General features: G+C 34.9%; 1 protein-coding gene across 5 annotated transcripts in view; it reads right to left on the bottom strand.

Moving 5' to 3' along the window:
- Positions 1–24,168, bottom strand: part of IMMP2L (inner mitochondrial membrane peptidase subunit 2) — an 845,985-nt gene that overhangs the window by 270,528 nt on the left and 551,289 nt on the right. For 4 of the 5 annotated variants that reach the window (XR_013356508.1, XM_077856155.1, XM_077856151.1 and 1 more), the window contains one exon: positions 5,109–5,174. The exons of the other annotated variant lie outside the window; for it this stretch is intronic. Coding sequence is in view for 3 of the 4 variants with exons in the window: in XM_077856155.1 (XP_077712281.1) it covers positions 5,109–5,174 (66 nt within the window). In the remaining variant the exon portion in view is untranslated. The remainder of the gene's footprint in view (positions 1–5,108; positions 5,175–24,168) is intronic. 5 annotated transcript variants of the gene reach the window in all.

The following is a 24,168-nucleotide window of genomic DNA, read 5'->3' as shown; positions in this document are numbered from 1 at the left end:
AAATCTGGCTGTATGCATTAGAACTAAAAATAACAACAACAACAACCACAACATATGTTAACCCAGTATTTCTACTTCTAGCTATCAATTCTACAACAATAAACACACAAATGTCCAAAAGTATGCCTGCAAGGATGTTCATTACAGCATTTTGAATTTTTCCAGTTTGTGTTATTTCTATAACTTAAATAAGTAAGTAATTAAGTAAATAAATAAGTAAATCTTCTCCAGAGAGTCATGTCGAAGCAATTACCAGGGAGAATATAGTTTTATTGAACACAAAGTTTCAAAGGGTAATGCTGAGTGAAATGAGTGATAATCACAATGCACCAATTTGGGAGGCCTTGCAGTACCTGCCATATCTACAAGCCCCTTCCAAGAGGTTCCTCACAGCCACAGGGTCTGTATAGTAGACTGGCCTACACAGCCACGACTGACCAGACCAAGGAAAGGCACCTACCAAGGAAGGCCATTGACTGATTGACCAGTAGCCTGTCAGGTGGATATATCCTAGTTTCATACTGAAAGGAACACACTCAGATTTGTCTCAGGTAGTTTAAATGAGAGGCACACCCAAGGAAGTTAGCAGTTGGCAATGGGGCAAAAGCCAACTGGAACACAAACAGAAAAACAAGAACAACATGCCAGTAGACATCATACAGAAAGTCCTGCTGTAGTCACATTTCTATTCTTCAGTGAGGCAAGCCTGATCCTTGGCTTCCACCACCCTTCTTTTCCCAGGTAGAAAAGTAATATGATTCAACCATCTGCTGAACTATCTTTAAAATAAGTGCTCTTTAAAACTATATTTTACTGCATACCTGTTTTTTATAACTAACAGAACACTAAATTGAGGTTTAGATTAAGCCTTTAAAGTGCTTAGCTCTGAAGAGATAATCGCTTCTTCTCTACCCTCTAATTATGTGTAATTCACAATAAAAAATACTACAAAACCCACAATAAGGGTAACTGAGTTCTAATAAGACAGATTTTTTTCTTTCATCACTTTATGAAATATCGAGTTCTTTCCAAAAAAAAAATATTCTGGTGATATGCATTTATGTTTAACTTGCCTACCAAGTAATCAAGTATTATCCAAGACAAAAGTGGGAAAGGAAAATCCACACCACAGACCAAAGCATCTTGTATACTACAAGTTATGACACCAAATAGACAAATGACTTCTGGTAGTAGAAAGACAGCATATTTTTAAATTTGTTTTTTAGATGTTCTGGCATTTAAAAAAAAATGAGTCACAGACCACAGCATGTCAGTAAATAATACTGTAATATCCCTTAATGTTTTTCAATGCCATTAGAAAATTATTATAGGAATATATCCAATTATAAATTTAAAGCCCAGGAAGCCTAGAATTTCTAAGTACCTATTTTATTCAGAGGAATAAAATTTTAAATTTTCTTTCAAAACAACAAATTAAATGTTTTTTTTCTTATCAATTACCAAAAGGTCTGTAGAGGCTACGTACTAGCAGAGTCTTGAGCCTTGATAGCTCCATACTTTATGTTATCCAAAACTTCATGATAGATGTGTAGTGAAAGGGGAAGGAAAGGGCCATGTGTCCAAAGTGTTAATTTTCAGTATTAGAATAGAATAATGAAGCCAGCCTTTGCACATGTGGGGAAAATAAGGTATAAATCTCTTAGATCCCCATCTGCCTTCACTCATCTCCCAACACTACACCAGTAATGCTTATTCTATCTCAGTCCATGGACCCAATACAGTATTTACATTTACTGAGGAAAGTTAACAACCCAGGTTTTTCTTCAGGGAGGTCTCCTGTAGGATTTCTAATTACACAAGAGTTTTTTTTATGTCTGATCAAGTTTTACAATCTCACATTGTTGACTCTTCAGCTAGTGACCAATAATGATACATCTGAATTAAAGCTATGTTCTCTTTGGATTATAACGTAAAATGAATCCCTTGGCATTCCTAATCTTGTAGATTATTTGACATAGATAAAATTTTCGCTCCCTTTGTTGACCAGTTCTCTCTTTTTTTTTTTTAATTTTTATTTATTTATGATAGTCACACAGAGAGAGAGAGAGAGAGAGAGAGAGAGAGAGGCAGAGACACAGGCAGAGGGAGAAGCAGGCCCCATGCACCGGGAGCCCGACGTGGGATTCGATCCCGGGTCTCCAGGATCGCGCCCTGGGCCAAAGTCAGGCGCCAAACCGCTGCGCCACCCAGGGATCCCAGTTCTCTCTTTTTTTTAATAGCTTTATGGAGATGTACTTTATATGACGTGTACTTTACCCATTTAAAATGTACAACTTTTTGTTTTTAATATATTCACAGAGCAGTGTGACTTTCACAATTTATTTTGGAATGTTTTCTTGCCCCCTACCAAAACAAACAAACAAAAGCAAAAATCACGAAAATCATTGTATCCATATCTCTTATTCCCCTTTTTAATGCCCCTAGGAACCCCTAATCTATTTTTTGCCTCTATGAATTTGCCTATTCCAGACACTTCATATAGCATAAATAGAATCAAATTCTAGATGGTCTTTTGTGACAGGCTTCTTTCATCTAACATAATGTATTCACGGTTGCTGACTCATTCCTTGAATGGGATTTGTATCATATCCACACAAACTGTTTTCCAAATATTAAAAGCACATTTTAGATATTTATGGGTGTCTATGAAATAGTATTCCAAATTTATTGCTCTTCTCAGTTTCTTACTGAAATCAGAAGGCTAGATAGAATCTTCAAAACAGAAAGCAGTCACCAAATTCTGCAAATTGACTATGCAAATCCTACAGGTAACATAACTAAACTCTTTGATATTAATACCTTTACACCTGATTAAAATCACATTATTAAACACACACATTCACCTTCCCCTAAATGCCCAATCTATTTAAGGAATCAAAATCAATGGACCTCTTATAATTCAAAATATTAAATAACCAAAATGAGCAAATGCATTGAATAGACACTTCACTCAAGAAAATATACAAAAGGCAAGTAAGCACATGGAAACATAATCAACATTAGGAGTCTTCAGGGAAATGGAAATCAAAACCACAAGATTCTACCTCACACAAATGAGGATGGCTAGAATCAAAAATATTCATAATACCAAGTGCTGGCAAGGACACAAAGAAACTGAAACCCTTGTACATTGCTGGTAGAACATAAAAAATTAGTTACTTTTGAAATAGTTTGGTAGCTACCAAAGTTAAACATATACTTCACCATAAAAGCCAGCATCTTCACCAATACAGCCAGCACTGTATCTTCACAGTGATATATGTGACTACATCTGAATAGAAATAAAAACGTTTTTCCACCCAAAGACACAAATGTCCATAGTATTTACACAAATGTCCCTATCTCTACTAATAATATTACCAAACTGGAAAAATCCTAATGTTCATTAGCTCATGAATGAACAAACAAAATGTGGTGGTTCTATACAATGGAATATATTCAACAATAAAAAGGAACAAACTACAGATATACACACATGGGGAAACTGAAAAATCATTCTTATATGGGGGAAAACACAAATAAGAGACTACATTTTGTATAACACCATCTAAATAGATTTTCTAGAAAAGGCTAAACTATGGAGACAAAAAGCAGATCCATGGTTACCTCAGACAGGCGGAAGCCACTGGGACTGTGGGAGCCTCAGTTAAGTGTAAATGGGAGGAGGGAACTTTTGAAGGCTTTTAAATCGAAAACTAGATTGTGGTGAGGCTTGAACAATCGTGTATATTAAAACTAAAACTCATTAAACTGTATATTTTAAATGGGTGAGTTGTTCAGTATATAAATTTTACTTCAATAAAGCTTTTAAAACAAAAAAAGACTGAACAAATATTCATAATTATAAACCACTGAAACCATACCACACCACTCCATTCATACCACACAGACTACTCATGACCAGGTCATCATGACACAAAAATTTTTACCATTCGTTCCTATATCAGCAATTTCTCAAACTGTTTGGGATGAGGGCTCCTTTATATTCTTAAAAATAACTGAGGCTCTCAAAGAACTGTTTGTCAATATTAACCACATTAGAAAATATACTCTGTCAATATTTACCATATGGGAAATTAAAATGGTAAATTAAAAAAATCTTTATAGATTCAGTCTAAAATAATAACCTATATGTTAACACACACAAAAATATGTTTAATGAAAAGTATAACTATTTTCCAAAACAAGGGAAAAAATAATGAGATCAGTAGCATTTTTTATATTTTTGCCAATCCATGCAGTGTAGCTTAATAGAAGACAACCATATTCCAATATCTGCTCCTGTATTCCCTCTGATGCCACAGCCCACATCACATACCCTCTGGAAAACTCCGCTGCACACTCAAGAGAAAATGAGAGGGCAAAAGGCAAACAGCATCTTAGTATTATTAGGAAAGTAGTTCTGATCTCATTGACCCCCACAAAGGATCTTGAGAATGCCCAGAGATCCTCTGGCCACCCTTTGAGAACTGCTGGCCTTGATTCTGCCCTAAAACCAATTGAGATTCATTTTAATGAGACTGTTTAATCCGTAGGATCACTAATACTTGAGGATTAAGTTTTTTGGCAAACAGGATCAGAAAATTTTCTGAATATTGGGGGCGCCTCGGCGCAGTCAGGTTTAAGCATGTGACTCGGTTTCAGCACAGGTCATGATCTCAGGGTCATGGGTATATAAATATAAAAGCTCCCACTTAGTTTCTGTAGTCACTTCTAAAATGATAAAATGTTCATGATTTTTTTCTAAAAGAAACTCGATACCATAACCTAAAACAATCATGCTAATTTTAATATTTGAAAAAATAACTATTTAGTGGTCATTTTAGAAAATATAGTTAATTTCAGTTAATATTTATTTCTCCTGTGGCTCACAATTAAAAGATAATAATATAATCAGAAGTTTATGTATGCCTCACATCCTGAAATGGTTGATGATTCTTGCTGAAGACATACCAGTGCATTTGGGATGTCTCCAAAGCTTTGGTCCTCTTTGAATTGAGTGGTACTTCCCAAGTGATATGACTTAAAATTCAACAAAGTTCCAGAATTTCTAACTTAAACTCAAAAACAACAGTTTCAGTACTTACTTTACAATATCTCCTTCAAGAGCAATCACTCTTTTAATGATCTTCTGTTCTGGGTTTTTAGGGGACCTAGAATAAAATAAGGTTATACAATCAGTTATGTCTTTATTGTTTTAAGACAATGAAAAGCAATTTTGCAACTAAATGGACTATCTTAAAATCATGACAGAGTCTTTCACACCCATGACAGTGACATCAATCCTACTTAGGTCCCAAGTGATGGAAAGCTCCTATTGATGTCACTCATTTTAAACCTCTGCAGAAGGAGAAGCCATGCTGAAAGTGTATTAAAATAAAAAAAATATGGAGTGGTAAGAATTTTAATATTAGGGCTAAGCACTTGTAAGAAAGAGGATTCATATAGAAGAAAATGATTAGGCATTTCTTTAAAATCACATACTTCAGTTTCTTTATTTCATTTAAAATAAACAGTGGAATTTGATTTAAATCCTCAAGAAAACAATGAAGATGAGAGGTGTTTAAAAAACACAGAAGATCCTCTTAAACTGCATTTAGGTTTAGCCCTTTGAAAATTATGTGATTCAGAGTGCTAAAACAAGGGTACCGACATCCCAGTCCATCCCTAGAATTGCACTCTGGGGAAAGTCATGTCTGTCCTAAGCAGCCCTACTGAGAGACTCATTTGGTGAGGAAATACGGTCTGCCAACCGTGTGAGGGAGCTTTAGCAGCAGAACTTTCAGGCCTAGTCAAGTATTCAGAGACTGTAGCTCTGGCCAACAGTGTTACAACAGTCTCATGAGAGACCATAAGCCAGACCACCCATCCACACTGCTTCTGGCTTCCTGATACTCAGAAAATGTGTGAGATAATAAACATCTGTGGTTTTAAGCTTCAAGATGTTGGGGTAATTTGTTACACAGCAATGACTAAATCTTAATAAGGCCAATTTCCTGCCAATAACATTTTAAGTCTTTTAACAGACACATTTCAAGGAACATCTCATACATCATCACAAAAATGATCATTTAATATGAATTTGGAAATCAAGGATAGATATTTTCCTTGGAAAATATTTTCAATCCAAGTCACATTTTGAATTGAGTTGCTTTTAAAAAGGAAAGTAAATGCACAAAAACTAAGATTAAACATATTCAAAATGTAACATTTCATCAAAGTAAATATGCAGTTTCAATAAGATTTATATTTCACATTATATCTTGCAGAGAAAATGAAATCATCTAAACCATTTGCATCTACTTGTGAAAATCAGTCTCACAATTTTTCACTAAATTTCAAAAATTCTTTATTTTAAGAGGAAATTTGATCAGAGTCTTTGACGGAACTGTCCCCTTCACTGAACTGATTAATCATTATATTTCTATAATTTTCCTGTCATTTATATATAGCCAGAGCAAGAGATCTCAGCACAGTGAAACTAGTAAAATTGTGCAGGACTACTTACAGACATTTAGAAAATTCTCCTCTCATGTCGCTCTGTTTTAGATAACCAGAAATGTATAAGATAATATTCAGCCTCAGTGGTCATCAAAGAATTGAATATTAGAACTGACAAATAATAATAATAATAATAATAGCAATACTAGTAATATGATTTTTTGTTGAGGTCTAGGAACATGGGCACTCTATATATGAAGCATATGGTCATGTAACATGCCTTTCTGTAAAAGTGTCAAGGTTTTATATTCTCTTTAACATGACAATTATAGGGATCCCTGGGTGGCTCAGCAGTTTAGCACCTGCCTTTGGCCCAAGACATGATCCTGGAGTCCCAGGATTGAGTCCCACACAGGGCTCCCTAAATGCAGCCTGCTTCTCCTGCTGCCTGTGTCTGCCTCTCTCTCTGTCTCTCAGGAATAAATAAATAAATAAAATCTTTTAAAAAAATGACAATTCTATTTTTAGGAATTTATCCTAACGAACTGATTATGAATATATGCAAAATTTTAGCTATATGGATGTTACATATTTTTAAAAGGAAAAAAAAATCAGTAAAAGTAGATTGGTTAAATAGCCCATTTGCATAATAAAACATTTTCCAGTCATTTAAAATTATATTATAAAAGAATTTTTAATGATGTAAAAATATCAACATAATCTATTGATTAAAATGGAAATAGACAATATTGTGTGTACTATGACCTTGCCTCCATAATTAGAGAGAGAAAATTCACAGGTAACTGTACTAGAAAAAAATCAGGAAGGACATAAAAACAAAGTTGGAGGGTATGGAGTTCTGTATCTGATTAAAAAAAAAAAAAAAAAAAAAAACAGGCCTAGATTTTTTGGTTCAGATTTGTGGGAAGTCTATTAACAGATGACAACTGTTTGTGTCATATGACATTATCTGAGAAGAAATGCTTCAAGAAAGGGGTGAGACCTGAACTAATTGCCAAGTTCCCCCATCTAATATGGATGCAGTATTACCATCAATGAATATGAAAAGCAATCCTTATCACTGTAAAACAATATTTTATGCCAACAACTTTTGAGCTTTTGAGGTACTTGAAAAGTATTTCATATTGTAAAATAATCTATATTTTAAGATCATGAGGCAAAATAGAATATGCAAAGTGAACTATCTATATAATTAAAGTCTTATGAATTACCACTTCAAATATATCTATAAATTTTAATGTAATATTAAACTCATGAATCTAATCAAATGATTCAAAATAGAAAAAAAGCTATTACTAACATTAATCCCATTACTGCTCAAAATCTATATCTATATTTTAATCATTAGACTGTTGAATGCACTACTTTGATGTAAGTAGAAGTGGTATGAGAGTTATTATAGATTTACACTGTGAAAGTCATTGAACTTCCCTTTGTCTAAATTTTATTGGCCATTTGGCTATCTCCTGGGAAGTGTCAAGAATAACTATGAAGGATTATATGCCTTCCTTTAGGGATACGATGTATGCTGTCCAATAAATACTAAAATTTGCATTTAAATTTGTAATTTCAGTGTTTTCATATTAAGCATTGTTTTACAATATTTATTTCTGGAGCCTGAATTTTAAACATTCTGTTTTATGCCACTGATTTAATTAGGCAAGATTTCTCCAGAGGCTTGGACAGGATGCTTCAAATTGTCTGCACAGGTCTCAGATCAGTTTAGTGTGGAAGAATGTGTGTCTAACGGGAACAGCTGTAGGGAGGGGAACAGGGTCTAGCACAGTCCTAAGATTTCTATGACACTTAATGTTCTTCTTGAATTTCACTTCCTATCTTGATAAAAATGCTGTTTTTGGGTCTCATAATCTCTGAAACTGATTTCATGTTCTCTTATGTTCTCGCTGCACACTGTAATTTTGATCCTGTCTGGAGCACTAGGAAGGTACTTTGGAATACTCAGGAGATGCCCTCTTGTGTTTTGTGGGGATGGAAAGATTAGCAAGTATGCCACACTCTCTGTTTCTGCTTTCATGCCCATCCTGACATCACACATATACCTTAAATCTTTGTCTAGGCTCTCAGTCTTCTCTCATTTATAGTAAAATCCTAAAACCTCCCTCTGGATTGTATGGATTTTTATGTTTGCATGGCTCAGGGCTGCCCCAGATTACACTAGAATTAATCTAATTACCAAAAGTTATCTTAGCTACAGTCTAATTTAAGCATTAATTCCTCAAAAATGCCATAGTATATTGGTCACTAATTACATACATCCCAATGCAGTCTAAATTCTAACTCTTCATTAATGAGATAAAAGATCTAATATTCTGGGAATGCCTCACATTGGTTTTTTTTGTTGTTGTTGTCTTAAAGAATGGTCATTCATTAAAACATATAATTTTACATCATCACAATAAAAAATGAACATTGCTGTTTGAATCATCAAAAGTCTATTCAACATAGTTATATATATATATATATATATATATATATATATATATATATATATATATAAAAAGTAAGTCACACCAAATGATGGCTTCCCTCTTCCTTTTGAGATTAAGTAACATAAAATATTTTATTAGTTTTAGGTGTACAACATACTGATTTGATATTTGTATATAGTGCAAAATGATCACCAAAGTAAGTTTTGTTAACATCCATCATCACATAGCTACAATTGTTTGTTTGTTTGTTTTTTTAGATTTTGGAAAATGTTGCCTGGGTTTGGCATGGTTTTCATAAAAGGCTAGAGCTAGAAAGGCCCGAGTGTATCTAGTCCTTTCCCTGCTGCTTGTGATCTCACCCATTCTCTGCAGCCTAAGTGTTTGCCCTGGGTCACCTCATGCTTTGCAAAGGCTGGAGTGGGGTACAGTTTCCATGGGGTACAACCCCATTACGATGGAGATGGCTATCACTTTTCTGCTACAAGCAAGCTGCCGACTATAGGCACCATCATAACCAACCTGGGTCTCAATTTCAGGGAGATAAGGCTAGATCAGAGGTCATAAACCAAAAGTCAGATAATCAAGGCTAGCTTGTAGAAATGTTTTGTTTGGTTCATGTATAATTTTTTCTTTTATCCTGAACTAGCCAAGCAAGCAGGAGACAATATAAAAATTCTAATTTCTTGTTCCTCTTGAAAAAAATAGGAAGATCCAGCAATCCTAGGCCCACATTCTTGCATGAAACAAAGTCCACAGGAGCTGAGAAGCAGATACTGAGGATGAGCCAGAGTCCCCACAGCGTATTTAACAAATCTCTAGCGCCTGAGGACGTGTGAGGTTAGGAATCTCTAGAAATCTTGGTGACATATAACCACTGGGTCAACATGTATGAAATCTCTAGAAGGGTAGGTCTAGCGCACAGTAATTAGATACATTTTAGAGTGATCTTTTCCTAAAATAAATTCATAAACAAGATCAACTAACTGGGCTCAAGCAAACGTCACAATCTTTCTTTTATGCTCATAGAATATTTATTTCAAAAACCCTCTAATAAATGGATTTTCACAGTCTGTTGCGTTAGAAGGCAAAAAAGGAATTTTAAAGGTTTGGTCAAGTTTTATTATACAATTAACTAAAGAAATATTAAAACTAAATATAATATTATTCACATGGAAAAGGACAGATTAGCCTTAAATGGATATTATCTGTAAAACCAAGATTAAAATGAGTAATTTTCAATGTTAGATTCTGTACACTTGCTTCACCATCAGTAATGTGAACTTTGTGCAAACAGCTGCATTTTTAATAACTCTTTTTTTTTTAATTCAGTGCAGTTTCATTAATTAGTTCTCTGCAAACTTTTTACTTGTGTCATTATTTCAGCCACATTGTTGCCCCTTGTAGACTTTGCTTTGTATCACGTGACTCTTAAATTTAAACAAAAGAAACTACATTGACTTTTGTTGCTCTTTGGGTTCATTCTTGAAATCATCACAAATGTGGAACTTACTATTTCAGCTATATTTTCAGAATTTTAATATTCTATATTTCAATATGTTTATATATTCAATATGATTTTCAATATAATGCTGAATACGTTTATTTATTATTTTGTATTTCAATCCCAATCACTTCTGCCCTGATACCTCAGAAAGTGCTCCAACCCAACAGCCTTACTATTTGTTAAGGTGAAGTACAGATGAGGTTGTTAAAACCAGGTTAAAATTTTTTTTAAGATTTTATTTATTTATTTATTTATGAGAGACAGAGAGAGGCAGAGACATAGGCAGAGGGAGAAGCAGGCTCCACGCAGGGAGCCCGATGTGGGACTCGATCCCGGAACCCTGGGATCAGGCCCTGAGCCAAAGGCAGACTTTCAACTGCTGAGCCATCCAGGCGTCCCACAAGTCAATGTTTCAAATGTGTTTTCTAGAATACCTTAGTTTCTTAGATAGGGGTCAGCTCTTGGGGGGAAGGAAGATTATGGGAAAAGCACCATTAGGCAGGGGCATAGGTGATTATGTGCATAGAAAACCCTGAGAAATGAAATGGGCTCCAGAGCACTGAAGCCACCGCTCTTCAGTAGGCTTCTATGTAGGGTAGGGATGGCATAGGGAAGGGATGATTTATGTACTTTGGCTATTTCCTCACAGCATATCCTACCTGAATCAGACCACTGAGCAGCAGCAAGAGAGTCTTTCAGAGAACCCAAGAGATTCTACTTGGGGTTCTCAGTGATCTAAGAACGTGGCAGCAGGAGCAACAAGCTGTATCAGATTTATCTACCATAATTACTAATTACTTACTCAAAAGTATTTTAACAGTACTGATGAAACAACAGGAGCATGGACTTCAGAGAATTAAGATGTTGTTTACTGATAAAAAATTTTTCTTGGTTAAATTGGAGAGTTGTTTCACTGTCGATAACCAGGATTGTAAGAAATTTAAAAAGCAAATGGTGACAACTGGCCTTCTAAGTAAATCAGCCTTGATACAGAAAATCAATCAAATGCGTATTATGACTTTTTACTTCTGTACTTGGGAAGAGCCGAAACAGCCTCATAATTGTGTATTTTGATTATGAAATAAATGTTGTCACCTAACTGTGAACATTTTGAGGAATTTAGTATAATCATAACAATGAGTTAATTTCCACCAGTTTATTAACTCAAGCATGTCAAAACCCAGAACACTGCAATATTTGGGTATTGAACATAATTACAACGATACCTCATGGTCTAGGATAGGTTGTATGTAAATGAATATATTTATATAGCACACATATAAAATACACAACACATATGTAATACTTATATATCATGTGTATCTGTGTGTGTCCTACCATGCAATATGGAATCTTGCTATTTAAAGAAATGCCTCTGATCTATAAAGAAACTCCTGGACTGAAAAATATATTCACTGAATTTATTTTGTAAATCTGGGTTTTCACACATTGAATATGCTTAGAGTTGGCATGTCTGTGGAACTGGAGGAGATGAACACTTAACATAAATATGTATACTGACTATACTTTTAGTTAGAATCTACTGGACCTTCAGACCTTCACATAGAACTACTACTATTCTGTTCCCAAAGTACAACATGCACTCAGGAGTATCGGAGTTGTTCCTACTATAGTCAAGATAGATTTTGTCCCTTTATCCACATATCAATCAGCATGTCTTTGTAACAGAGCACCAGTTAAGGCCACAGAATGAAAATTAACCAGTCTTCAAAGGAATCAAACTAGCCTCATAACCCTAATTCTGCAATTAGGGTTTGTACTTTTAGCTTCAACCAGGCTAGCAAATAGTGCCACATTCTTATGGTAGGCTTGAGGAAAATACAAACCATGAAAAAGCCTGAAAGTACAAGATACATCAAGCCATCTGCATCCATTAATACATCATGGAAATGGCAGGCCAACTGAGATACAAAACAAATACAGCACACAGGAGCAGAAATGAGAACACTTAAATTGATGGCCATGTAAGACGTCCATAGCATGTGCAATCACCTAGAGAATGTTTTTGGAAGAACGGGCCAGGGGCCAGTCTGTGTCTAACATCCTATTTACAGTTGGCCTCCATGTTGTTCAGGTTGTGGGGTGTGAGATAACAAGCTTCGGGCAGGAGGTATCTTGGTAAAAGTGAGGAGAGAGAACAAAGGCAGTCTTGACTATTTTACCTGGAGCCAGCCTTTAACCCCCACCCATAACTAATTTCTCACTGGACAAATATCAAAAAGAAGAAGGAGAGGAAGAAACAGAATTATTTTCCTTACAAATATAAAGTGAACATTTTCTCTTGGGTAAAGTAAGCTTCTGAAATCTGCCTAATTGTACTCAACAGGTGTTTGTGATGGACAGAACCTGTGAAATTCACATGTACACATTAGAGCTGTGCACTCCAAGCAACATGGCTAGAGCGTCTTCGTGGTAACTTTTTGTGGTCATAACAAATGTGAGGTATACATTGATGTGCCGATCTGCCACCTTTTTGTTTTATGGTGATGGTTACCATAGACACTTTCCAAAATCAGGCAACAGACCATCAAGAGTCAGATAGGGAGGGGGGCATTTCAAGGGCTGCCAGCATGGATGTGGGGGTGGAGGATCTTTACAACCAGACAGGCCAGACATACCATTCAATGGATAAAAGCCCAGAGAGATGTCAACTGAGGTTAAGGTGCCCTCCCCTGATGTTATCACACTATAAACTCCCCAGAGCTTACAAGCTACTCTGACAAGAGGAAGACCATAAACAGATTTAATTTGACTTGAATTACCTTCGAAAGTTCTTGAGCTTAGCCTGATTTGAAAAGAATTAGGTTTTGCTTGCAATAAGAAACCTAAATCCCAACAATGGCAAACTAAAGTTGTATGTTTCCGCATACCTTATTGTTATGACATGAGAATGGGCACCCATTCCATTTTCTTTATTTCACCAAATATATCAGTGGACTAATCTGCTCTCTAGTGACTGTGGTGACAAGCACTATTAATGTTTCAAGTGAACTGCTGAATTCAAATTCTTCTAGTAAACTTGAATTAGATATATATATGGGGAGAAGTGAAATGCTACATGATCATTGAAAGTATCATAATTTCTCTAAAATGCTCAGTCTCCTAGAGAATATTGACAGTGTGAGGACAGAATATAAGTAGACTATAAAGCATCCTGGCTTATTTCTGTCCTAACCCTGTCGAACTTATTAATTTTTAAAATACTGTAGAGTACCATTGCTCTGTGGAAGAGTTTTCAGCGAGGCTCCAATAACTAAACACAATTTGTTCCCTTGAAAATGTCAACTTTATGCTCCCAGTAGTAAACTGAACAGCATTAGCAAATTGTCTCCAGGAAAAAAAAAAAAAATCCATGAGGTTCAGGATTTTACAAAATCAACTATAACTGGTCACCTCTGAAAACAGCAGTATCGTTTACTTGCTCAGCTTGAGAGCCGTTACATAGCTCCAGACACTCAGCTATCAGTAACTTTTTCCATATCTATTTTTTTTCTGCTATTTATGCTGCAATAACCTGCTCCTGTGATGATCAATGCTTTAAACTAAAAAAACTACTAATGTTAAAAAAATACTAATGGTAAGTTTAAATGTCTAATTCTTTGTTTAATGGTTTGCATTTGTATCCAGGTATCCTAGTATGTATGACTTTCTTCCCCCTCTGCTGGATGGAGTCCATGGAGTGACAGAGGACAAGAAGAATATCATGTCCAAGAAGCTATAAGGGTTTCAAATTAGAAAGAATTTTGAATCGCCGAGAATAAATGTCTTTTGGTGAGAAGAGGAGAGTTGAGAATGGCAAAAAAAAAAAAAAAAAAAAAAAAGAAAGAAAAAAAAGTGATGAGGAGTTAGAAGAATTATGAGCGATTGTAAGGGAACTTTGGGGACAATGAAAGGAAAATGGAGAGAATATTTCCAAGGACTGAAGTTACCTGATTAGAGTAAACCAATCACAGAGGAATAGAGCTGTGACTAGAGCAACACAGCTAGGTGAAGCACAGTGTTGTGCCAATGGATTCACCAAAGGGAGCGCAGAAGCCCTGCCCACCCTACTTGGAGACCAAAGACCCTTGGAGTTGCTCAATTTGCTTTCTAGCAGCTTAACAGAGCCTCAGAATCGGGGCAAGTTGGTTACGTTGTCATCACAATCCCATGATTGTCCTTTCCCTTTTTAGGTTATCCTGGAGAAGTTTTATTTTTTTGCAAGAAAATTCAGAGATCAAAATATACCTCATTGCACCAGTTCTAGCTCTAGAACATCAGGGAACTCCCGTTCCAAAAATCACAACCACATCTCCACCTATGATGCATCCTTTCACAAGGCTAAGGATTGTCCTGCTATTTTTAGTTGATTGTACATAATGAGCCAGAACTACAAAATGTGCTCAAGTAAGCTTTTTTTTTTTTTTTTTTTTTTGTAAAACCTGAGTTATGTTGAGGCTACAGTGTGCCAGATTATTTACCCCTTCCTATCATCCTTTAGTATGCACATACCGTAGTCACTTTTTTTTTTTTTAGCCCATAAAATTGTATTTTGAATAATGGGTACCCACTTAGAATGGAACATATGATGTCTACCCACATGTGTTGTTCCTTACAGGAAGTCACTTTGATTCTAGGATGAAAGACAGTGATTAATGTGAGAAGGCTCGCCTGCTTTTCTGAGCACCGGTCTCCTAATTCTGTACACACACAAAATGGACTCTAATCTCTACAGCTGTCATGTTGATGCTCTTCGTGAGCTGTACATTTCACAGGCTCTAAAACCACTCTGCAGCTCAAACATGATCAACAGCTCTCCTCAAACCAGAACAGCAGTGTGAGATTATTAAATCAAAACGGGAGCGAACCCTCATCTTCACATGTGCAGGAAATTCATAGGGGGCCTGATTTCCATACGGTTCCCACAGCTAAAGCTTAATGAGTATCTTCCAGATACAGGTAAAACCGTTCATAATCCTCAAACACCTTTACAACGGAGTAAAACAAGTCCACGTAGAATTAAGGGAAATAATCTCCAACTGGTTTTATATGCCTGTGGGTTAAATGTATGAAGGAGGCTTTGATTTAAATAAAAGCAGATTCTCAGAAACATATGCTCACCACCCACCATTCTTCATCTGAATGGTAGAAACTAAGGAGTTTCATTTCACTGTAGCATTGGAGCTTTGCCAAGAGGCAGGAGCACAAACATCAGCAATTAAGAAAGATCTCCAGTATAAAAGATGTTTTCAGGGGTCTAATCTACCTTAGAATAGGTTTATAGGCAACGGCATCCTGTTTTGGACTGACCACATGAAGAGATGTTCTCATTTATATAACATTATTAAACTCTATTTTGGACTTTTAAATAACCTAAACCTACTGCCTAACATAAAATACCTTCCTTGAAAAGATATAACAAAATCATAAAAAGACTTCTCTCAGAAATCTTCTGATTCAGCTTCATTTAAAAATGTATAGCCCCAAAACTGTGCTAATGTATACCCTGTCTCCCCCACCTTTTATCAGTTCTTTCTTGCCACTGCCATCTGTTTGCCTGGCTTTTTCCAGCACACTGCCCCTCTGTCCAGTCTGTTTACTGGCACCTGGACACCTCCTTCTAATTCTTTATAGAACAATCCAAGAAATGTCCATGTCTTTTCCAAGTCATCTTCCCAAGGATTCTCCTTAACACCACCCCTTGTATATTTTGGATACGCAGGCTTCTCGGATGTCATTTTTCAATTAGGTAATGTGCAAGTTTGGTTTTGGTTTTGGTTTTGGTTTTAACACAATGATTTGCTCCGTGCCATGCTTAGGAGGAAACTTTCTGGCTATCTCAGCTTTTACAATTACAATTCAACAAAGTCCTTGTAATTCCAGGCTTTAATGATTTAAACACCATCTTCAGAGAAGTTCTATGGTGAAGAAGTAGTTAGTTCAAATGTTTCTGGAAAAGTAATGCTTCCTTTTCATTAACTTTTAATACATAAAATCTGTCTACTCATAGGTACACTGACCTAATCACATAATCAATATGCAACTGCAGAATGATCACAAATTTAAAACAAATATGTAACATGATTTAATAAAAAGAAAAGGCGAGGAAATGGAATTCAAAGGTTGTAACTCTACAAAACCAATGAGAAGACAATAAATAAGGTAAATGACCATATTTGAATCTCTTATAGTATCTTTCAAGCTATATGACTACCTTCTAAATTAAAATCTCACTTTAATTAGTTCCCAACAATCCAACCTAATCACTTTCAAGTCAAAGACTCGGCTGTTTAGAATGCAGACTGTATCACTGCTGTGGTTATGTGTACTTGACCTCCTGCCTGTTAACAAAGAGACTCAATTAATTATTTGCTGTTTTGAATGGCTATTTCATTTCACCTCCACCTTTCTTTAAGTGTTAAAAGGCTCAATTGCTTTATCACCTTAACCTTAGCTTTGGAGAATGCACACAGAATTTCTTAACTGCCAACTAATAAACCATCTTGATCCAGAAAGCTAATTTACAGGACCATAGCTCCTACGTATCTTATGCTAGAGTCAGCTAAAGTAACATATTGACCTGGTGGCACATCATCTTCTAAGAGGGCCTCTTCATTCTGAATGGCAGCTTGGGTGCTAAGCTATTACCTTGGTATAGATAAAGAGACACACAAGCACTACAAAGAGCTGTGTGGTGTCACGGTTACAGGGAAACGCCGGTTTCATCAGAAATCTTACCAAACAAAAATGAAAGGCTTACACTATATACTGAAGGTATGTAAATTAATAGTGTATTGGTTTTTTCAACATACTTTTCACTTTTCCTATACACTTTTAGTTACATTAAACTCAATAGTATAATCTCATATTGCAATCCTGAAACACCAAAACAGAACAAGAAAATAGCTTCAAAGGAAATGTAAAAAAGGCTTTTGCAATGTATATGCAAAGTATTACTGATACCTGTGAAGGTCTAACTGTGAAAAACGAGCCACAAAGCCAAAAGATAGCAAAGAACCTTCCTATTTCTTTTAAATTCCTTTAATACTGATACTGTGTAACATTTTACAAGTTCCTATTTGCTACATATCTGTTTATAGATTATTCCTGTCTTCACAAGTGTATCATAAGATTGAAAACATTGATTATCTTAACTGTTTCATTGTATCCAGTCCTAAACCAGTTACTGGCACTCAAAATAATAATAATAATAATAATAATAATAATAATAATAATAATAATAATAATTTCATGTAATTATAATAATAACTATTATTATTAGATGATGATGATCTAATAATCTAACAAATATACCAAGGTCATAACAAATATACCAAGATACTGCTTCCAGGCATCTTGTGTAAGTAGAATCACACAATAACTGTTCTTTTGTGCCTGGCTTATTTCACTTAGCATAAGGTTTTCAAGGTTTCAGCCATGGTGTTGCATGTATCTGAATTTCATTCTTTGTCATTTTTATGACTGATACTAGTTACTGTTTCATGAATACCCAAAAAGATTTATCAACCTAGTAGCAATATCTTGGTATATTTCTTTATTTCTTATAATCTAATTTTTTAAATGGCAACTGAAATTTTGAAAACAAAACAAAACAAAAAAACTCGTAACTACTCAATTATTTCCAAGAGAATTTCTACTGACACAAAAATAAATGATTCTGTTGTCTGCTGATCTTGGTCTGTAGATAAGTGGTTCTAAAACATTAAAATCTAGAGTTCAGCCCTGGAAATCTAGAATCCACATTTTAAAAAGCATCTAGATAAATAAATAAATAAATAAATAAATAAATAAATAAATAAATACATACATACATACATACATACATACATACATACTAATAAAAATAAAGCAAAACCACTTAGGTGATTTTTTTTTTCACTTAGGTGATTATGATGCAGGTGGTCCTAGCCCAGCTTTCATAAACACAGTTGGGAACCCTCACATGAAAAACATAAGTTTCATAGGATACTGCCCCCCCATACACATTCAATAAAGATATAGGGCATAAAGAAATATTTTAAAAATGAACATAACAAATAATACAAATATAATAAAAGGTACACGTTTCTAAATCAGTATGAAAGCAAAAATTTCCTACTAGGAAAAAACATTCTAATAATTCCATATTTAAATTCAACCTTGAACTGAATCTACAACTACTATGAAATAGCATAACTCAAGCAAGAAAAAGCAAGACATTCCATTTCCAAGGTTTTTTAGAATATAAAAACAGCATTTAGAACAAACACAATGATGAGAAACTATGACGTATCAGAAAGGCTATGGTATTAGATACAAAATTTCTTTCTTTTTTAAAAAGATTTTATTTGAGAAAAAAAGAGCACCAGCAGCAGGGAGGGACAGTGGGAGAGGGAGAAGCAGGCTCCCTGCTGAGCAGAGAGCCCATCATGGGGCTCAATCCCAAGACCCTGAGATCCTGACCTGAGCCAAAGGCAAATGCTTAACTGATTGAACCATCCAGGCGCCTCCAGAAAAATTTATTTCTTGGAGTCATGAATCCATACAACAAATATTTGTGAAATGAAAACCAGGTGCCAGGCACTCTGTCTACATATAGCACTAGTTTACTAAAGAACTCTTATTAAAATTAATGACACTCATGGTATTTTTAGGATTCAGGACCAATGCTAGCTGTATTATCTTGAGCAAGTCCTGTACGACTCTAGGCATCTGTTTTTTTCTTGAGTAAAGAGAAGTGATGATAACTGGTACAGCTGACCCTCCCAAATGCTGCTGTAGGGATCAAATGGGCTGTTAAGCATAAGCTGATTCTAAGCATCTGATTTTTATAGAAGGAATCACAGAATGTGATAAATTATACTGGGGAGCTCCAAGGGTCCAATTCCTACTTTAAGTAGGAGAGAAGTTATATTCTCTGAAACTAAGGCCACGCAATGAACTTCTCACTACAAAGATCACCAGGTAACTTTCTGTGAAGTGTGTGTTGTGCTCTCTTATACCTAGACAGCAACTGTGCCACCAAAAAGAAAGCTTGACCCTACTTCCAAATAAATGTCAATAGTTCTTTTTTTTCTCTCTCTCTCCTTCTTTCCTTCTTTCTACTCTTCTTCCTACCCTTTTACTTTTTTATCCTTCCACCTTCCTTCCTTCTTTCTTAGAACTTTCTTCAGAGGATCTTGTTAATAAACTGAGGATGGTATACACAGATGAAGCCATTCTGAGGCCCAGTAATTTGATTTTTTTCATTAGTTTGTGAGTTGTTAAGTTTGTAGCTAAATGTATTTTTAGTGTGCAATTTAATTGTTCCAATGAAATGCAAAAGTTCAATCAACCAATTTTGTGTAGAAAGTGAAGGGACTCTAATTATTCTATCTGTTGTGTATTTTAATTAATTGTCCCTCACTCAAAAATGAGGTAGCAAAATGAAGACATGATATTGTATTTAAAATGCTCAGGAAATACAGCAAACGGTTCACAGAACATCCTTGAGAACAAGCACAGAGAAATACAAGGCCTAAGAAATATTCAACATAACCCACTAGCAGGTTGACAAATGACAGACATTTGTCCCCTTTTCAGTCCCACGTTGTTTCAGTTGTTTCTGTCTAGGATAAGGGACTATGCTATTTTTTAGGTTTTTATTTTGAATATTTTAAAGTGTTCTGACTTAATTATGGTAGTATTTTAAAAGAGTGAAATAGTGGGTATCTACATTTTACAATACGAAAGGTACACCATAAACCAATGAGTATTTTCCGAAAAAGTACAAATCGGATTCGAACTAAAACCAAGACAACAGGTATGAGGCTATTACATCTATTACTCAGAATACTATATTATAATTTCTCATGGCGGCATTATTTCCAGTAAGCTCTCAGTGAACAAAATAAATCAATATGAAGAAATGTGTTAAGTAACACCATCATAGAGAAATCAGCGGTGGCAGCCTAAAATTACTAAAATTACTTTCGTTCTTCTAAAAAGTTGTATATCCACAATAAATTTGATATGAGATAAACGTATCAAACCACACTTATTAAAAGTGACAAATCTTATTTAAAATAAGATTATCATCTACACTAAATACATCATATTTTCATGTGAGAAAGAAAAAAATATTTAATCCTAGTTTGGGTAGATTAATGGTTGATACAAAGACCCTGTAAAACCCTCCAGCTAATTTTCTGACTTTTTTGATCTCTAAAATTCACTGATAGATCTTTCAAGGTGTATATCAAAACCATAAAGCCTTCTTTCTAAAAAAGGAAAACTCTATAATTTTGCTAAACTCAACACATTTTGTGTTAAAGTGTGAGTTAAAAAAATAAATTTATTTATAAATTCAAAATATATAAACTTAAAATAATTCTTACTAGAAATTTAAATTAATTAATGAAGAGGAAATTAAGAAGGTTTGGTGTTATTAAGAATTTAAGGTCAACAGTTGGTATACACTTAGAGAGGATCATGATTTAGACCAACTGTTGGTCCAATAATGTGTTCTTCAAGAGTTTCATATGAATTATATACAACTTCCCAAGAATATCTATACAACATGACTATCCACATAAACCCACATAGATTAAGCTAATTTTCTCTGGGGCAGAATGTACTATGTTGTCTAGCTATCACTACAAATCGCACTCCTGGTACTTTGGGTTTCTTACTACTTATTTTTTCTTTCTTTCTTTCTTTCTTTCTTTCTTTCTTTCTTTCTTTCTTTCTTTCTTTCTTTCTTTTTTTTTTTTTTTTCAAAGTCAACCTTGTTCCCATCATCCAGAAATAACTGCTAGTAACATTTTGGTATTCATCAATTCACATTTCTTTTCTAACTCTATTTTTTTCCTAAGAAAGGTTTTTGTTTTTTGTTTTTATTGAAGCCTAGTTGACATACAATGTTACATTAGTTTCAGGTATACAACATAGTGATTCAACAAGTCTATATATGATGCTATGCTATGTTCACGAGTATGACTATCATCTGTCCATATAACCATCATACATACTTATATTTTTATATTTTATAATTTATGATGTTTTGCAGTCTTCTTTTTTCAAAATTTACTAGTTTGTCATGACAAGTTCTTCCAATTCTTAACCCCTAACAGAAAGAGAAGTTTCAGATAGGACAAACACAAATTAAAAGTGAAAGATTTGTGATTATCTGATTAATTCTATCAATACTAATGGTCGATCAGATACTAACCCAAAGTAGGGCTTTGAGATAATTGAATTATTGGGTTTGGCAGCACTCACACTGTTAAATTATGTGGGTGATTAGCAATTCTTGCCTACAGTTAGATCTGCCTTTGGCAATTCAGGCCAATTGGTCATGCTTCCTACAGCATTTAGGAAAACCTTGCTCTACTTACAATTAAGACTGGGACAGACAAACAATTATGACTACTCTTCTGGGGCATAACAAAATATTTAAAATAAATGTGAGGGTTGTCTTACTAACTCACTCACTTTTCTTTCCCTGCATCTGGTCCTCTTCATTTCTGCTGCCTTCCTTATTTTTGCTCCATGGAGACAAACCCTGCACAAAAGCAACACCTGCCACTTTCTCAGTTAGGAGAGTTGAAACAACAGTATTCAGTGTCTGGAATAATAAGTACCTTCTCTTAACCTTTGTTCTCTCATTTAGTGGAAAAATGAATGGGAGGCTAAATATAGAGGGATTAATTAAAAAGCTAATAGTAGGACATCTAGGGTGGAACATACATTGCAAGGTCTTTTTCAAAGACTTTTTAAAATGGTAAATGTGAGGACTGGTCATGTACTAACTGCAAATTCACTAATACCTGCATCTAATTTTAGTTTTGATGAGAAAATCTGAACCAACCTAGTGATTTGTCCTGTGTAACTCTCATGTCTTCAAAAATAATACAGATACAGTTCAGCCACCGTCCTCCAAAAGCTAGACCCTGCTGCGTCATTGAGGCAAAGGCATAAAACTGAATCAGGTCACATATCCAGAGACACGCCTCCATGAAGAAGCCATTGATTTGGAACTCCCGTTTAGGGCAACATTTTGACCCTAGCTAGATCACTAGTTACTCAAAGTCAAGTAGTTTTAGTTGAGTTCTTACTGCGTAAGTGCTCATATTAGGGGGGAAAAGATACACAGAACATCAAAATTTGCACCTCTGTTGGCAGTCTCAGTAGAGAATCCTGGGGCTGAATAGACATGAAGACCTCGCAACTCTCTGATCCCTGGAGGTGGTCCTACTAGGTCAAAAATGAAGCATATTGGTGGGCATCATGAAGGAGCTAACACAAGAGAGTCCATGAACCACCTAAAAAGACCCACTGTGACTGCACAAGCATGCTTTGTAAGAGCTAATGTATATTTGAAAAGACACGAACAGTATATACCAACCACATTTATTTTTTCTTATAAGTTAAAGTTTTCTCAATTATCATAAATTAAACAATCCAGTTTCAAGTACATAGTAACTAAAGGTATTCTTTTTAGATAGGATTTCTGCAATTCAAGACTCTTGTGGAAATGGTAGTTTGCCAATTTTCTGAAGTCACATAATTTGTCTTATCTAATTTGAAAAGCCATGTGAGAGTACCACTATGATCCCTTAGTCCCTCAAAACAGAAAGCCATAGGTTAAAGATTATTACCTATAACCTCTTAGCACCCTCCCCCACCTTGATTTAGGAGCATATCTTTAAAACAATACTTACCATCATTAAACATCACACATATAGAATTTTAATTTTATTTATACTCATGCAACTATCAACCAATAAATTCTCCTTGAAATGAAAGCATGTGATGAATTCCACATAAGTAATTTTTGTAAAGAAATATAGATAAATTGGCCAGTTCTTCCATTAAATATAAGTTATTGGAAATTATTCTACATGAAACAAAAAACAACTAAGTATTAAGAGAAAGTAGAGTAAGTGAATTGACACCAGACTTCAAGGAAGTCTAACAGCCTGATTGCTCAAGTATAATGCAGCCGTCAATATAATAAAAGATATGCCCTCCTTTCCAAAAATAGTTGATATAGTCTTAATACTATTATTTTGGCAGATTGATAGTAAATATTTACTATTGCTTCTTTACAATTACTTAAAAAAAAAAAAAAAAAACAAGATCTTCTCAATGTTCATTTCAGAAATCAGTGCCTCCACACATTGCCTCCCTTCCCCTCGTCACTTAGAAATTTAATTACCAGTTGAGGAGTGCAACTCCATCAACAAGTCACGTAAGAAATGATCTTAACACATTCTACCATTACAATCTCTCTTAGCTCCTATACGCAACTTAAATATTGGACTATACCTGTTTTGTTAAAATTGTACAAAGAACTAGAGATGAAATTCAAAGTACTTATGCAGTGTCATGATAAAGCACAGACCAATTACAAGAAAGGTAGGCTGTAAATGAGCATCTAGGTATACCAGCGCATACTGGCTGAACATCAGCACTTTGAAGTACTTTATGTCTACACACATTCAGGCAGCGTGTAGTACTTATCCAGGGAAGAAAATGGGAAAGAGAGCTATTCCTCATTATTTATTTAGTCACCAATATTTTAGTACTTAAACTGTATGTTGGAGTACTTGGCTGATTCAGTTGAAAAAGCATACGACTCTTGATCTTGGGGCCATGAGCTCAAGCCCCATGCTGAGTATAGTGATTACTTAAAAATAAACTTAAAAAAAAAATAAAGAAACTATGTATGGTTTTATCTTCCCAGTTCAT

Source organism: Canis aureus, chromosome 18 (genome assembly GCF_053574225.1).
Source record: "Canis aureus isolate CA01 chromosome 18, VMU_Caureus_v.1.0, whole genome shotgun sequence".
Taxonomy (NCBI): Eukaryota; Metazoa; Chordata; class Mammalia; order Carnivora; family Canidae; genus Canis; species Canis aureus.
This window is presented reverse-complemented; position numbering and strand designations above follow the sequence as displayed.